Raw genomic sequence first — 17227 nt, forward strand, 5'->3', positions numbered from 1 at the left:
TATGTTATGGCGTTGAATGAGTTAAGTATTTTATTAGACTTTAAACATGGCGTGCCACGTCTGATCTTGTTGTAAACAATGTTCACAACATTGGTATCAATGACAATAAAGAAAAGTATATGAGTTGCCTTTTTTCATTTATTGGGATTTCTGTTAAGAGATATCCATGGACAATTATAGGTTGTGAGATGATGATGACATCATGTACAATTTTTATGACGCTGTACAAAAGATCTATTATGCCAACATGCCACAAATTTTGATCTTGCCAAAGAAAAAGTGGGCTTGATGCTGGGAAGTGATATTTGAGCGCTCCCACTTCCTGTTATGAATATCACATTAACTTTGATGACACTCCAAACATGCCCAAGAAAAATCCAAACGCATAGAGGCGGTGAGCGATAACTTCTAACAAGGTCAGAGGCAAACATTCCGGAAAATGGGAAAGCGACGACATACTGCACGGGACAAATCAGTTTGAACTGACCCAATTAACGAGATTTTAGATGATAACAGTCACCGAAAAATGAACGGGGGAAAAAGACTCATCAGAACTCTGGGGGAAAAAAAGGCATACAGTGAAAAAAAATCAAAGTATAAGGAGAGAGTTGCAGAATGTGTGACTGGTGGACGCAATGTGAGCAACAATGTTTGCTCTCGTGTTTGAACAAGAACAATCTTAGCACGGACATGTTTGACCAATCTAATCTTGCAAATAAACCTTTCAATCAATGCACATATAGTTTATCCTGCACACGTTAATACAATTCACCTTCCCCCCCTGTATTTGCGTACCTGCCGTTAGACGAGTTGCCCCCATTCCGGGGGTCTTGCTCAGCCTCGAAGACTAGGCGAGAGACGGCACGCGAAGTGATGTTAAAATCCACTTTTTCCACGGAGCACATCAGCATGGTGGTATGCAAACTCGCCCTATGGAAGAGGAGCGCATCCGCCGGGGCTAACCCTTTGCCTCAGTCGGCCAAGCTAGCAGCGACGAGCGAAAGTTCGGGGGAACTTTTTTCTTCCTTTTCCCTCCCCCGACTTCTTTCTTTTGAGAGGGCGACCGCAGCCGTTATCCTCCTCCCCCTCCTCCAAAACGGAAGACGAACTAAAGGTCATCAGCGTCGAACATTTTATTTAATTTAAATCGCCCAAGTTAACATAAAGGAGAAAAAAATGGAGGAAGGAAAGCCGCTTGGATGAAAACCCGACATGAAAAAAAGAGTTAAATGTATGAGTTTATTGTTGTCGGGAAGGTGGAGGAAGAGCGGACGAGTGAACTCGGAAGTCGGTCTTAGTATAGGGGACAGCTAGTAATAGTAAAAAAAACAACTAACTTTTAACTTGTTCACGGAACAGAAATATTGATAATCAGGTAAAAAGCATTTTCTTTTTTATTTACTAGACGAATTATTTGGAACCTAACCAAATCTAACGAAGAACGACGCAAAACAAGAAAATGGGTACCCTTCATCATACTTTTTGGTTCAGTCCAAGAAGTAACTGTCCTTGCCTTGAAGGCGAACTAACGAACGTTAAGAAATTGTAGGGGTAACTCGAAAACAAAACACTGATCGGATTTACTTTCATTTTCTAATGTTCTGATTGTTTTCAATAGCAAATATTTGTTTGACTGTATGTCAAACGAATTCATGTGATACATGACTCTAATATTTAATTTAACACACTGTAAAATTTCAAAATAAACCCCCCTCTAACAGACTTTATAGTTCAGTCCCTTAACTATTGTCCCCAGCAAAACAGGAACCGTCCTCAAATGCGTAGTTGGCAAGTTTTTCCCTGTTCTAAGTTTTAACTGTTCCCGCAGAATAATTGATTACTAACACAAATTTAGCAATAGACAAGCTCCGGGGGGCAACAATATGCGCCAAGTATCAAAGTGTTACCATCACAGATGGGCTGGCGATTCGATCATTCTAGCGAAAAGACGACCTCTGGTGTTTAATTATGAGCAGTGCAGTCACGAAATTTCTATGCCCGTCAAGTGACTCACGTGGGTGCCATCCTTTGTGGAGGATGTACAGTATATAAATAAATACTACAGTATAGTCTATTTGTGACACTCAGATACCCTCCTAAATGTCATCACAGTGGTATGATAATGCCAGGGGATAGAGTGGAACCACAAGAGAGCGTTTGATGGAAAACATTAACTTCCAATTCTGTAAAAGTCGACCATACTTCGTTTAAACGAAACAGAGTGACGTAATCACTCTGCGCCATCCCAGCTCGTAAGATTTATTATCTTAAAATATTTTTATATATAAATTTGTTCTGATTGAAATATTAGGCATTTGGCGGTTAAAACAACACAACTAGATAATAAAAACTTGTTTCTTGAAACCATCTGGACACTCCAAAATATACTTGAATTTATTCTGTATATTATAGAACTTGTTTATCTTTTTCCCCCGTGAAAACATACACAATTGTTTTTCAAGATGTGCAACTCAACTGTCTTGAAACACACTACGTTTTCCCCTGATAATTATTTTTAGTCTCATCAAGTTTTTACTGAGGAAACGAAACATTTTTCCCTAGAGAAATGAAGAATGTCTTTCTCTTTGAAATGCTTAACTATTCTCAAAACATTCATGTTTTTTATAAATCAAAATTTCTTCAAAGATGTACGATTCAATTATTTTGAAAATGGCTTTTTTTTTCACTTTGACATATGCAACGGTATCTGATTTTTAAATTAAATCCCATCAATCTTTTTTTTTAATTAAAAACACGTTTTTTCTAAATTTTATAAAAACGTATTTCTTTTAAAAAGTTCCAAAAACATTCACTGTTTGAAAAAGATCATCAAAATTTCTTCGAAGATACTCTTGATAATGTCTTTTTTTTAATGTTCAACTTTTTTTCTAAAATACTTTTAGACTGACAAACGTTGTATATAAAAATAAGCAGTGTTTCTCCTTAATGATCTGAACTTGTTTTTCTCCTCAAAATGTAAAACTGTTTTTAAAAAACATATTTATGTTTATCAAAGCATTTTTAACTATTAAGCGAAATAAAAAAATAAAAAACGTTTTGCATAAAACTTTTCCCGTTTTTTTCCAACCTGAAACCTACAAATTCATATAAAAAATATATTTGGGTTTCATGCTGTAAATTACAATGAGCAAAATCTTCAGGTACTATTTCTATGCCCGTTTACCCATACATAGCAAACAAATAAAAATAATAAAAAACTATGAGGAAAAACGTTTGTAAGTGTTCTAAGTAATCAGTGGAGGACTTTATGTGAAGAAAATTGTTGCGTCTCACCTTCATTCTGCTGCTGCAGCATCACTTTACGTTCACGAAAGCTTGTTTGAAAAAATAAAATAAAAAGGAAAAAAATAAAGATGAAGAAGAAGACCAGCAGGATGATGTTAAGCCAACTCAATAATATCCAAACTGTGGAGTAACCAAAACAAAAACATTAAACAAAGAGAATATTTCAGATCCATTGACTAACCCCTGCAAAACTGACTTTCAGGAACATCACAAATCCAAGCACGTGATGACCTTTACCTGCTACTGCGCTGTGCTTCCTAGTAAATGGCAATAGGAGCATGACAATGACTTGGCACTTTCCCCTGAAGTCAGTGCACCATCCTTCCCGGCCTGCGCTCCGCTCCGGCTGCCAAACACTCGGGAGCTGCTCCAGGCTGCCGGCAGCGCTCTGGAAACTCGATCCGTGCTAAAAATAAGAAACATCAGCAGCATTGGAGAGAAAGGAAATACGTGTGAGTGTGTGTGCACCCACCCCCCCTCACACACACATACTCTATGACCGATTTCCTTGAAGTGTGAATGTGTCCAAGGTTTTGATGTCACTCTGACAGCTCGCATGAGACAAGAAGGTTAAACATGGCAAGGACCCTCCGCCCCCCCACTACTCCGATCCCATCCACTTACATCACATGACAGCAACCCTGACCCCCAATACACTACTCTACGCACAAAAACACTTTTCCGTACCACGGACTGGATCATTTTCTGACAGTATTTTCACGGTCCGGCCTATGGTTGGCATCCAACACGTTTGTATTTTTTCAAAAATAACAATCGCAACAAGTTCAGGGTGTCCCCTGCCCACTGCCCAAAGATAGCTGGGATGGGGTCAAGCACCCCGGGACCCAACTGAGGATAAGCGGTGCAGAGAATGGATGGATGGATAGTAAGAACCACCATTATAACATTTATCATATCCACATTAATAATAATAATGAGTGTAAATCTACTGTGTAGTCATATTTAACATTACACCGAAATCACATTCAGTCATTTTCCGAAACCGCTCATTCCAGGGCGACTCAATTCTTTTCAGAATTTTAGCTACCTACAAAGTGATCAAGTCAAATTGATACATCCACTACAAAAATGTAGATTTAAGAACTGTCTACTCTGAAAAAACAGCGTCCTATTAAGTGGAATTGAATGCTCACACTATTTCTCAATGCACACTTAAATCAATGAAATACAATGAATCAAAATGAAAATAACTAATACAATAATAAACTCTATGACAAAATTTAAGTCAGTCTTTTTTTTAATTGCCAATGTTTTTGTCCAATGATGCTCTTGCAAGAAATAAGTACTGCTGTCATGCAGTTCTCATCTCATCATCTGCACCGCTTATCATCAGTAGGGTCGCGGGGGTGCTGGAGCCCATCCCAGCAATCATCGGGCAGTGGGCAGGGGACACCCTGAACTGGTTGCCAGCCAATCGCAGGGCACACAGGGACAGACAACTCGCTCGCTCATTCACACCTAGGGACAATTTTGGACCGGCCAATCCACCTGCATGTCTTTGGAATGTGGGAGGAAACCGGAGTGTCCGGAGGAAACCCACGCAAGCACGGGGAGAACATACAAACTCCGCACAGTAAGTCCGGTAGCTGGATTTGAACCCACACAGGAGGTTCCCGAGACCTTAGAACTGGCCACACACGCGCTAACCACTGCGCCGCCGTGCTGCCCTCATGCAGTTCTATCAATCGAAAAAAAAAATAAAGACCCTGTGCTCAAACCACGCAAATTCTTACATGTGTGATCAATAATCAAAATTCCAACATACACTCGAATAAATCAATGAATACTATTTTTTTCTTTATTTATTTGTAAGGCACATTGATAAACTCCAACGTCATGCGTTTCGGGATGTGTCAATGGAAATGCAAATATTGTTGTTGTCATTTGTTGTTGATATTACATTTAACTCTTTGACTCTTAACCCTTAAATATTTAGCAAATGATTAAACACAAAAAAATGTTAATAAATTAAACCTTACATCGAAAACATTTTAAGATCTCCAATTTGCTACAGCTGCTAAGTAACATTGATGTCCACGCAGAAATGCTTTGACTGCTAGATTGCAGTGTGACCCAACAAATACAATGTACTGATTGCTTTCCCGTGATCTACCAGTACTACCTCAGTGATCCACCGGTAGATTGCGATCTACAGAATGAGCACCCGACTTATCGTATTGAGGGTCGCGGGAGTGCTGAGCCCATCCCGGCCTTGTTTTTGGAACGAGGGGAGGAAACCGGAATGCCCGACGGCACATGGGGAACATGCAAACTCCACACAAGGTGGCCAGTAGCTGAAATTGAAGTCGAGACCTCTGAACTCTGAGGCGGACGTGCTAATAGCGACACTCTGGTCTCGGAACGTTTAAAGCAAAACTTCACATCTATCTGCGAGCCAAGTAATTAAAAATACATACGCATCGAAATAAACAAACCGCGCAAAAAAGGTTGTTGGTGTTATGTGGTCTCTGTGTCGTTTTCTTGACTTAGATTCATTTATAGGACCGACCAATTAACCTGACATGCATGTTTTTGGAAGTTGGGAGGATATCGGAGTGCCTGAAGGAAAGTCACGCAAGCAGGGGGAGAACATGCAAACTCTGAAAAGAGATGCTGCGGTAGCTGTACTCGAACCTTGAAACTCTGCACCTTGGGGCTCTGCGCCAGAATAGAAGAATAGAATAGAATTGAATATACCTTTATTGTCATTGTTACAAATAGGTTAACATATTGTGACAACGAAATTGGGCATGACACTCCAGTTTCACACATTCACAGTGAGGTAAAAAACCCAAGAAGATAAAGGAACAGAGAAAATAAGGTTATAGTTATAATTTACACAAAATTTACCCATCTTCTGTGCTGCCCTGGTTACAATCATTCTAGCATTATTTAGTTGACCATTCTCCACACTGACTGGGTGTGGATAGTTTGGTGTGATTCATCCTTTACTGTATCTTTGGCTGGCGGTAACCGACAGTTGGACCGCCCGACAGGTGACCGCGCGCGCCCATGCAAACCCCACTGATTTGAATTCAAAGATACCACCATCAAAGCCTTTGTTCAAGTTCCTTCTGAAAAGTAGCAGGGCCAGTAAAACAACAATAAGTAAAAAATAAGGGAGCCCTTTTTTCAATCTGTGCGGCCCGGTACCAAACTACCCACGGCCTGGTACTGGTCCGCAGCCCGGTGATTGCCGACCACTGCGTTAACACAAACGCTGACGTCCAGACCTTACATGGCCCCCGAATATGGCGTATTTATTTTGGGTTGATGAGTATTTGATTTATCACGTCAATGCACGCTTCTATCTCCCATGTGAATCTTTAATAAACAAAATGTGGCCTTGGCTTTGACTAAAGCAGCCAGGACGAAATAAGAAAATAAATGGAGTTTTGTGTGTCTTTAAAAGTCCAACATTGTTTGATATAATGACAAATCGAGGGGAGGGGGCTGGGAAATGTATTTTGGGGTTTATATTGTAAATGTTCTTCCACCATCAGATGGGCACGTTTTCATTCTTTATGCATTTCACTTGTTACAATGACAATAAATTGGATCCTCTCCCACCCTAACCTACCCTACACTCTGTTTTTGACTTTACACCTTTTTTACCGACTTTTATCTGTATTTCCAACTTTTTTTTATTAGTTATCTAAAGTATCTATCTATCTATCTATCTATCTATCTATCTATCTATCTATCTATCTTTCTCAGTATTTCTAACGTTAAGTGTTTTAAACTCTTTATAATTCTCTGTGACATGCTCCACCTTTCCAACTAATTTAACTATCTTTTCTACTCCTTTTCTAGCTTTCCCCCCTTATATCGCTCTCTGCATATAGTTCTCTACTTCTTACTGTCTTTCTAACTCTTTGGGTCTTTTAGTCTTTCAAACTCTTGATTCTCACCAACTTTTAAATATTCCTTACTCCTTTTCTAGTTCTCTCTCCCTTTATATTTCTCTCTTTACATAGTTCTGTCTTTCTCACTCTTTTCGTAATTCTTTTAAACTCTTTCTAAATCTTTTTGACCCGTCCATCTTGCCAACTTTTTAACTGTCCACCATTACTTTTCTCTCCGTCTGTCTATGTCTCTCTTTCTCTCTCTCCCCCTCACTCTTCTTTCTCAGACATCAGCAGTCTCATCATATCAAGTTCCCGCCTGGCTTTCCAAATAATCGACACACACTAAATATAACTTCCTTAAAAAGTCGGACGAGCATGTCCCCAGGAGACGACAAACAACTCACTATACGAATTGACGCTTTTCCCGTTCTTTTAATGGAATCATTTTGACAAAAACTGAGAAGTTTATGGAGCCCGGACGATGACTGGATTTTGTCCAATGAGTCAGGCAAAAGCCAAATGGTCTCTTCTCATTGTCATCAGTCTACTTGGTGAGTCCAAAATTCGTCCGAATGACTACAATTTAAGTAAGTCAACACCTGAAAAGTGAAACCAAAACAAAGTAGAACCGCTTATGAAGGGAACTTGTGTTAAAGCAGATTGATACAGTTATAGATTTGCCTTTGAAAACGGAAGACTCTACGATTGTCCATAAAAGTGAGCGAGAGTTGGATTTTTTTTATATCTCTGTGTGTGCCCTGTGATTGGCTAGTGACCAGTTCAGGGTGTACCCTGCCTGTCCCCCAAATTCAGCCTGAACCAGCTACAGTCACACATAGAATGTCTACATCTATTTATTCAACTGATTATCTGGCACAGGAATGAAAAGCCTTCAATGTTTTGTTGGTAAACCTCCAATCGTCTAAACACAGTGTTTTAATTTGGGTTGTGTTTATAGATTATGAGTAAAATAGCATTATCTACTTGTTTTCACCCATCTCAGACAGTGGCATTTTTGCAATGTGCTGTCAACTGAATATGATTCTTTTTGTCTAGGTCTCGGCTAATGACCAATAACTGTTTTCTTGTTTGCTCAAGTAGAATACATGAACCATCGTGATGTCATGTCTCAAATTTAGATTTTGTTAGATTTATACTGACACGTGTATTCTGTTCTTACTCAGCAAAGGAGAATGCTCAGGACGCCAGTTCGTTATTTTGACTATTAAGTAAGGTTTACATTATTGTCACTATCGGCAAATTATGTTGCTGTTCTTTTATATCAACACCCTTTAAGGCGGATCTGGTTTTTGTAACCTTGGATATTAAGGAACAACAAAGTGTTCAGGGATTTTGAGAGACATTTGGAATTTGGCATTGTGAGGGTTTTCTTGCGTCATCCTCTTCTGTTCTCCTTGCAAGTTAAACAATCATTGATGTCTTCTCTCCTCATTTTAAGTGTCTACCAAACTATAAACTATGCGAAATCCGTGAAATAAAAACCTTTGATTTTTTTTACAATTAAATACTTTTGTGGGTGTAAAACGTTGTGTTGAGATTATTGGTTATGAGAAGCTTGAAATTGCATGATTTGCACTACTGTCACGACCAGAACAGAATTAGGACCCAAAGTTTATTGATAGAGGAAGGGCAGCGACCGCGATCCGGTGCTCGCTGGAGGCGGGAAGCAAGCCGCTCACGCAATCGGATCGTAATCCGAATACGGAGCGGGAGATGGCGGTGTCAAGGACGGAAAAACAGGTCGATAGCCGGGACAGGAGAGCAAAAACGGGTCAGAAGCCAGGACGGGAGCACAAACGTGATCGGAATCAAAAACAGGTCGGAGCCGGAGACAAACGGGGAGATAAAGAACGGGTGCAAAAACGGGTGCGAAAACGGGACAGGCAGGAGTCAGGGTCAAAATGCTTGCCTTGTAACAACAGAGGTTCGCTAACGGACTGACAACCAGAGAGTAAAAGCACTGGGCTTCAAAGGGATAGGAAACCAATAAGGTAGCCCGCAGGGGCTGGCGCCAACTGAGCAGGCACATGTGATCCAAATCAATATACATGACACACTACAGTACTCAATTTGGCAAGCTGTTTTGCCTAATTGTACATATTAAACAACAACGCACTGGTATAGAAGAAGAAATGAAGAGACTGTTATCTTAGCCAATCAGATTAAAGAACACAATGCAAATCAGCAAAGTAGCGAGACCATGAAGAGTGAACCGCATTAAAGCGAGGGTTCACTGTATATTTTTTAACTGATATTATTTTACTTGTTTTACACCCATTTTATAAACAGGTATTTTGCAGTGTCCAATTTACCACAATGTTATCTATCAAGTAGGTGAGTGTCTTGGGGGCTGCTCTGAAGTGGACTCGCTCACGAAGGCCGTGCGAGGGAAAAATTTTGTGCTGGGCTGCATTTCCTGCAAGAAACGGGAGGAAGTGTCAGCAATCACCACCGTCAATTGGCACTTCAGACCTCATGGCCAGGAAAACTTCACACATGTGAGATTATAGCCAGCAATTTAAATCTAATGAATACATTTTAGGTCAATTTAATGAAACACACAAACTCTGGTTCCTCCCCCAGATTTTCCACTACGAGCACCCGAATGCAGACATAGTGCATGAGACCTTCTTGGGACGTCTGGACTGGATGGGCACTCGCAGCGAGGATGTGCAGGTTGGCACCATCTCAGTGCATAACGTTAGCTACAACGATGCCGGCATGTACCGCTGCACATTCCACCGAACTCTCCTCCTGGCGGGCTTCCGGCATCATGTCACGGTAGAGAAGGAGGTGGAGCTCAGTGTGGCAGATGAGGGTAAGAACCGCCTACTATTATTTATCCATCCATCCATTATCTGCACCGCTTATCCTGAGTATGTTCGCGGGGTGTGCTGGAGCCCATCCCAGTTATTTTCGGGCAGTGGACAGGGGGACACCCTGAACTGATTGCCAGCCAGTAGCAGGGCACACAGAGATGGACAACCCACTCGCTCAGTAACAGGAACAATTTGGACCAACAATTTGGACCAACGAATTACTCGAATAAACTTCTTTTTTTCATCTTTTTTTGTGGTTTGGGTTTGCATTTGGACTCTACTAGAACCAGGCCTTTTCTTACTTTCACAATTATTGTGCTCCACTGACAAAAACACATAAAAAAAGAAACCTTCGGGAACGAAGATGACTCTTTCCAGCACTCCCCCCAACCCCCATTCCTCGAACTTAATGTGTTCCACCCCGAACTAGGCTGATAAAAGTCAAATAAAGCAGATAGGCGCAGTGGAAAATTAAGCACAATTGCATTTTGAACTCTGTTGGGTATTGTCAGCACATACTGAATAGAGAAAATATTTAAAGGGACAGTGAATAATAATTAGTGCTTCCTAGTGGTACAAAAAAGGTTTCAGAAAATAAAAGAACCATTAGAATAATAGGTCAAAATTTATGAGATATCATCCATCCATAACCTGAACCACTTATCCTCAGCAGGGTCGCAGGGGTGCTGGGCCCCACCCCAGGAATCTTCTGGCAGTGGGCAGGGGACACCATCAACTGGTTGCTGGCCAGTTGCAGGCACAGAGACAGACGACTCACTGGGGAATCCCTTCTTAGATCGGCGCCATGTTCTTCCGGCATCCTTCCGCCACGTTCTGCTTCTTTCCACTGGCCCTTGCTTGTGCTAGACAACACATTGCCAACTAGTGGTCAAATATTACACATTGGGGCTTTAACTTTAAACTTTTTAGAGACGCCTCAAACGACGTACTCCACCTTTAACATTTTGTGTCATTTGACAGTTGAGTAAATGCAGCTTTACATATGAACCAACTCACCACAAACATCACAAGCACAAACCACCTCAAGTGGGAGCTATGAATAAAAGTATGTTTGCCTCATTTGTCATACTGCTTTTAAATAAATTAAAAAGAACTAAAAAGTAACAGTCTGGGCAGGAAGGAGGCAATAGCGTCAGATTAAATTACCAGGCTAGACCTACTGACCTTCAACTTTCAACTTTATTGAAAAAGTATGCTATGTGCACCACATACAGCACATATGAAATGTCTTCCTCTTCCCGTGTGCAAACATGCAATAAATAAGACACAATACAAAGACCAAAGGGGCAGCACGGCGGCGCAGTGGTTGGCGCGTGTGCGGCACAGTTCTATGGTCTTGGGAACGTCCTGTGTGGGTTCAAATCCAGCTACCAGACTTACTGTGCGGAGTTTGTATTTTCTCCCCGTGCTTGCGTGGGTTTCCCCCGGGCACTCCGGTTTCCTCCCACATACCAAAGACAAAGGCATTTCAGGTGAATTGGCCGGTCCAAATTGTCCCTAGGTGTGAATGAGCGAGCAAGTTGTCTGTCCCTGTGTGCCCTGCGATTGGCTGGCAACCAGTTCAGGGTGTCCCCTGCCCACTGCCCGATGATTGCTGGGATAGGCTCCAGCACCCCCGCGACCCTACTGAGGATAAGCGGTGCAGCTAATGAGATGAGATGAGATGAGACAAAGACCAAAGACCAGCAAGGTCCAAAAAAAAAGGATGACGATAAAAATATCTAAGGTTACGAATAAAAAATTGTGCAAAGTGTAGCCGGAATCCAAATAGAGCAGTTTTGCATTGATTTGGCAGAATCAATAAAACTCTATTTGAATAAATGTGTATCAAGTAGGGTTTATTGTTTGTAATCCATTAAAATCCTAATCATCCAGACTGACTGATGAAATTGAGATTTCAACCTGATTTTTTTTAAATTTGTCTTTTGATGGTTTTCGAAGCTACAACAGAGCTGGCGGCGGTGGTAATGGAGATGGTGATGTACGTGCTGATCGTGCTGCTACAGTTGTGGCTCATGGCGGTGCTGGTCTACTGCTACAAGAAAGTGTCAAAAGATATCGACTCCCGCGAGGAACGAAGAGCTCTCAGGGCTCAGTATGTGCAACATACATTTGAGACATTGGAAGTGTGAAGCATTATTTTATGAGAACAGACGGTGGTTTTCTGATAATTACTTTAAAAATCATCTTTAATCATTACTAGAATGGGTTTCTTTGCAGGTGAAAACTTTTTTACGATAACAATTTAGATACATTATTATTATTTTAATTGTATTTTTATTTTTGTGTATTTTTCATTTTTTATGTTTTATCATTATAAATAAATAGATAAAATAAGCATTTTAGAATGGATAAATAATAACATTAGTATGAATAATACCAACAATACTATTGGAATATATTTGGTATTTTGTAGAGAACACTTCTTAAAGAGACAGTGTGTATTATTAATCATGTCCTAGATGTAAAAGAAAAACTCCATTCATTAAAAAAAAGCCGTTTCAATTCGAGTAAGAAAAAATACATGAATCGCTATTTACGAGAAAAGCTGTTAGCTTACTGATATTTACTTTCATATTGTTGTAATAACATTACAAGAATGTATTTTTTAGGTCAGAAAGAATACAGAATGTTTATAAAACGAGAAAAATTAAGATGAACATAATTACCTTATTACTTTTAGTTGTTTGTATTATTTTATCTGTTTTTAATTTTTACATTTTTTAATATTGTAATATACAAAACATGATGATTAAATAAATACAATAAATGAATACATATAAAATAAACAAACGAATCACAATAGCAAATCTATGAATACCAATAATCCTGGAATATGTTTGGTCAATTGTAGGGATTACTTCTTAAAGGGACTTTCTTTCAATATTTAGCGCGGCCTAGTGGTGGAAAAAAAAGTTACTCATCAAAAACTATTAATTTGAATAATAAGCAAAAATACATGAACCGCCATATAAACGTGCATTCTTTTAAATACTTAGGTTAAGAAATTTGTATTTATTGAACGTAACACGAGGCTCACTTCAAGGGAGCGAACATGATTGTCCGTCATCCTGCTGCTACGAGTGCCCCCAAGGTCCAAAAACCTTGTGAAAGTCTTCCCTCCCAAAAAAAAAAGGAAGAAAAATTGTCCCTCTTGGTCACTTTGAGTCTCAGTAGCAATCTTCCTTGTGCTACGTCGCACTCATTTTCGCTACACAACACAGCGACATCTAGTCGTTAAATATCACACACTGTCCCTTTAAATCATTAAATAATCTAAGAAAATAGAATAGTAGCCTAGAAGGTAGGGCGCCCGCTTCGAGACTAGGAGGTCGCTGGTTCAAGCCTCGGCCGAGTCATACCTAAGACTCACAGCATTGGTACTCCTTGGCAGTGGCTCAGGAGGTAGAGCGCTCGTCTTGGGATCAAGAGATCGCAGTTCGAATCCCTGCTCCTCCGTGTTACATGTCAAAGTGTCCTTGGGTAAGACACTGAACCCCTAATACCCCCCAATAAGCAGGTTAGCGCCTTACATGGCTGCACGGCCGCTATTGGGAAATGCACACTGTAAAGCGCTTTGGGAAGTTTTGACTTCAAACGTGCTATATGAATGCAGATCATTTCATTTTTGGGGGGCATTAGGGGTTCAGTGTCTTACTCAAGGACACTTCGACATGTAACACGGAGGAGCCGGGATTCGAACTGCGATCTCTTGATCCCAGGACAAGCGCGCTACCTCCTGAGCCACTTGACGCTCGGCATTAAGGGTTGGAAATGGGGGGTTTGGTCACCTAATGACTAAAATGGCGGCGCCCTGTTTGGCTGCGGCTGCATCGGCTCGCTACAGTTTAACTGTACGGGTCAGGTGTATCGACATTTCCTTCTGTGTAATAGGCTTGGTTATGGATAGGGACGTACGATAAACCCTTTTTTTTTTTCAATCAAAGTATGATACTTGAGTTGTTATTGAAACTGATACCAGACAGATAACACCATACTGAACCATGCTAGTGATGTATGGTACATTGCCTGCCCCCCCAATCCCAAAAATAACAGCACATTTTCAAAGAATACCAATAAATAACACAATATTTTTTACTTAAACTGCACGAAATTAATGGATATTTATTGTTACTCAAACTTCTACTCTTTAGTTCCTGAATATAAAGTTTCCACTTAAATACAGCCCATAGTGATATTGGCCAACTAAATATGAATAAAATTACTAAATTTTGTGCAGGCTTGGGGAGTAACGGAATACATGGCACGGCAAAAATGATGTTGGCAAGCTGTTTGGTTTTATTTATTTCGTTTCTGTCGCATTTTATGTTAGTTTTGCCGGAGATCAAAGAGATCAAAGCCAGGAGAGAAAGCTTACCACGTGTTGTGAGACATAATTTTATTCATATTTAGTATATTTTGTCTTTTATTAGCATATTTGGTATTGGAGTAATCCAAAAGTAATTGAAAGTAATCAAGTTAAAGTAACTCTACCCAAACCTGTCTATTGATAACAGTGTAGTCATATTTATGACAAGATTTAGGAGTAGCACTCCACGATAAACATGCAATAAGATATATATATATATATGAGAGAGAGAGAGAGAGAGAGAGAGAGAGAGAGAGAGAGAGAGAGAGAGAGAGAGAGAGAGAGAGAGAGAGAGAGAGAGAGAGAGAGAGAGAGAGAGAGAGAGAGAGATAGATAGATAGATAGATAGATAGATAGATAGATACTTTATTCGTCCCCGCAGGGAAATTCACATTTCCAGCAGCATCCCTTCGCTGAAAACAATACAATAATAAAGCAAAAGGAATACATTATACAAATACACAATGTGACGTGCTAATACCCACTGTAGCGTGTTGTATAGAGTATTTAAATAGTGCTACATGAAATACACACTGCAATAAAAGTACGGTAATATGCAATGTAGGGGGAGTGGTTTAATGTGGGCCTTTACTCCGCCGGGTGGAGTTAAAGAGCCTCATGGCATAAGGAAGAAAAGATCTGGTCTTATAAAATAAAATTAAGGTTAAAAAATTACTGGGAAAATATATTTACTAGGTAGTGCTTGTACACTGGCCTTTTTCAGTTTTTGTTCGTGTGTGCTTTTTTGCAGGCTGCTGGGCTGTGACGGGGTCAAGTTAAATGAAGCCAAATAATCTTTTATTAAAACAATACTGCCATGCTTACTGTCACAAGGTTTTTCATTTCCGTCTTTGTTTATTATCAAACTCAAGAAACGTCACATCTTATTCTATAGGTCATATATATATATATATATATATATATATATATATATATATATATATAATATATATATATGGAGTAAAGACCGAATTGCAGAGGTTTAAATGTATTCCCATTTAAATGTAATATCGTTTACAGTATGTACTGTAACTCATTACAGGAGAACTGCAAATGGTGCGTTCAAGGACACAGGGAGGTCACAGTGGCACAGTGAAAGCATTGTTCTGCCAACGAGCTATCATTTCATGCTTTCGTGGGGGGACGCAATGTACATCACTGTGATCTGACTTTTTATTTATCATCTTGGGAAAAAAATGCCTTCATTAAACGTGTTGACAGAAAGGCAGTGGAGGAGTTTTAGCACAAACTGAGGTTTGCTTCTTTAGGGGTCTGCAAATTTGATACCAGTTCATTTATCGAGGGCGACCAAAGACATCAGGCAGGTAAGTTCCCTTTTTTATGAAAAAGAAATGATCAAAAAGGAATACTTAAATCAAGAAAATAAACATTGAAAGCAGAACGATTCCATTCTTAATAAAAATATTAATACAAATTTGTCATTATTTACATTTATGTTTACTCTCCAGAAAGGGATGTTAGTTGACTTTATGTAATATCCAACACATAATGGATTATACTGGTTTAAAAATATTCTCTGCACAATGTAATATACTGTAGTTTGTTTTATAATACACTTTGTTTGAAATGCAGAAACAATTTGCTTGGTTGTTTTGCACGTGAAGAGTGGCTTTATGTTCTTCATGGCAGCTTTTTTGGGTGTAGCATGGAAATGGTGAAAGTAAGAAAAAGCCTGCCTCAAAGTCTGCAGAGTCTAAACGCCAACCCTGAACCCCAAGAAAGACAAAAAAAGAACAGTTAATTTGACCGTCTGAGTGTTCACTTGCACAGCTTAAAGGGACAGTGTATAATATTTAGTGCCTCCCAGTGGTACAACAAAACTTTCATTCAAAAAAAATAAAATTGATATTTGATATATATTGATACTAGGCAAAAATACATGAATTATAATACCAATGTTGTTTAAAAATAAAACCATAGCCCGAGAAATTTGAATTTCTTTTACATAGTGGAATCCGTACCTCGTCGTCCACCATGTTTGTCTGGCATCTTTCTGCTTGCTCTAACACTGGTTTCCGTTCGCATTAGACAGCAGTGCCATCTAGTGGTCAAATATTACAGGCGCTTGACAGAGACTAGAATGACGACACAGGCCAGGAGATGACGTCAGCGAGTAGAAAAGTTCCAAATTCACTATATCACATTTAAGAAAACAAACATTGATAGAAATTCAGTTGGGCATAATCCTAGAAATGTAGCTATACATGGAAAAATATCCTTTAAGGTGTTTAGTTATTAGCAACTTCGAGAGTTTTTTCTGCATAAATTAAGAATACGTTGTATTGCTTGCTTCGCTCATTCTCACAGGTATATAAACGCTGTATGGCCCTCACCTTGCAGTATTCAAAGTGTCCAGGAGATAGCGGTAATGTCTCACATCAACAGCACCGAACCGAGTTCCCTGCTGCATGACTGCCTCAACAGAACCGCTGCAGAACCCCTCCAGAACCTGAACTCTGCTTCATCCCAGGGCGTCTCCTACATCTTTGTGATGTTTGCCCTCTTCACCTTCTTCTCCTTCGCAGTCATGTTCAGTTTCATCCGCTCCAGAAAGCTGGAAGACTCCCAGGACCCGTACCAGCAGTATATAGCCAGAGACTGGTGCAACAAGAGGATGCCAACCGCGGCCGCCCGGGCTTGGGCCCAGAAGGCCACCGATGAGTCCTCGGTGGTCATATGTAACCCGGCAACGGAGGAGGACAGGCAGGGACACAGTGATGAAACGAAAACATGTTGAGAAGGAAACAACATTCATTTAACAAGGGTTTTCCATTCCGACAATTTTAGTCCACTAGAATAGG

At 40.0% G+C, this 17227-nt stretch overlaps 3 protein-coding genes across 3 annotated transcripts in view; 2 read left to right on the forward strand and 1 right to left on the reverse strand.

Moving 5' to 3' along the window:
- The window catches only part of gramd1a (GRAM domain containing 1A), a 41141-nt gene extending 39891 nt beyond the window's left edge, over window positions 1–1250 (reverse strand). Inside the window, exon 1 of the mRNA XM_088327130.1 lies at window positions 796–1250. Coding sequence (XP_088183256.1) covers window positions 796–911 — 116 coding nt within the window. The 5' untranslated portion in view covers window positions 912–1250. The remainder of the gene's footprint in view (window positions 1–795) is intronic.
- Window positions 1251–7476: 6226 nt separating this feature from the next.
- On the forward strand, window positions 7477–12168 carry LOC148372523 (sodium channel regulatory subunit beta-1). Its single transcript, XM_088327715.1, has 4 exons — window positions 7477–7726; window positions 9531–9694; window positions 9780–10014; window positions 11978–12168. Exons 1-4 carry the CDS (start codon window positions 7657–7659, stop codon window positions 12166–12168), a joined length of 660 nt encoding a protein of 219 aa, XP_088183841.1. The 5' UTR covers window positions 7477–7656.
- Window positions 12169–15601: 3433 nt separating this feature from the next.
- On the forward strand, window positions 15602–17224 carry LOC148372524 (uncharacterized). The gene is made up of 2 exons (XM_088327134.1): window positions 15602–15730; window positions 16734–17224. The coding sequence occupies exon 2, from the start codon at window positions 16795–16797 to the stop codon at window positions 17161–17163; it is 369 nt and encodes a 122-aa protein (XP_088183260.1). The 5' UTR covers window positions 15602–15730; window positions 16734–16794; the 3' UTR covers window positions 17164–17224.
- Window positions 17225–17227: the final 3 nt, after the last annotated feature.

The sequence above is a fragment of the Urocampus carinirostris genome, chromosome 2, assembly GCF_059441175.1.
Source record: "Urocampus carinirostris isolate Australia breed hairy pipefish chromosome 2, RoL_Ucar_1.0, whole genome shotgun sequence".
NCBI classification, from domain to species: Eukaryota; Metazoa; Chordata; class Actinopteri; order Syngnathiformes; family Syngnathidae; genus Urocampus; species Urocampus carinirostris.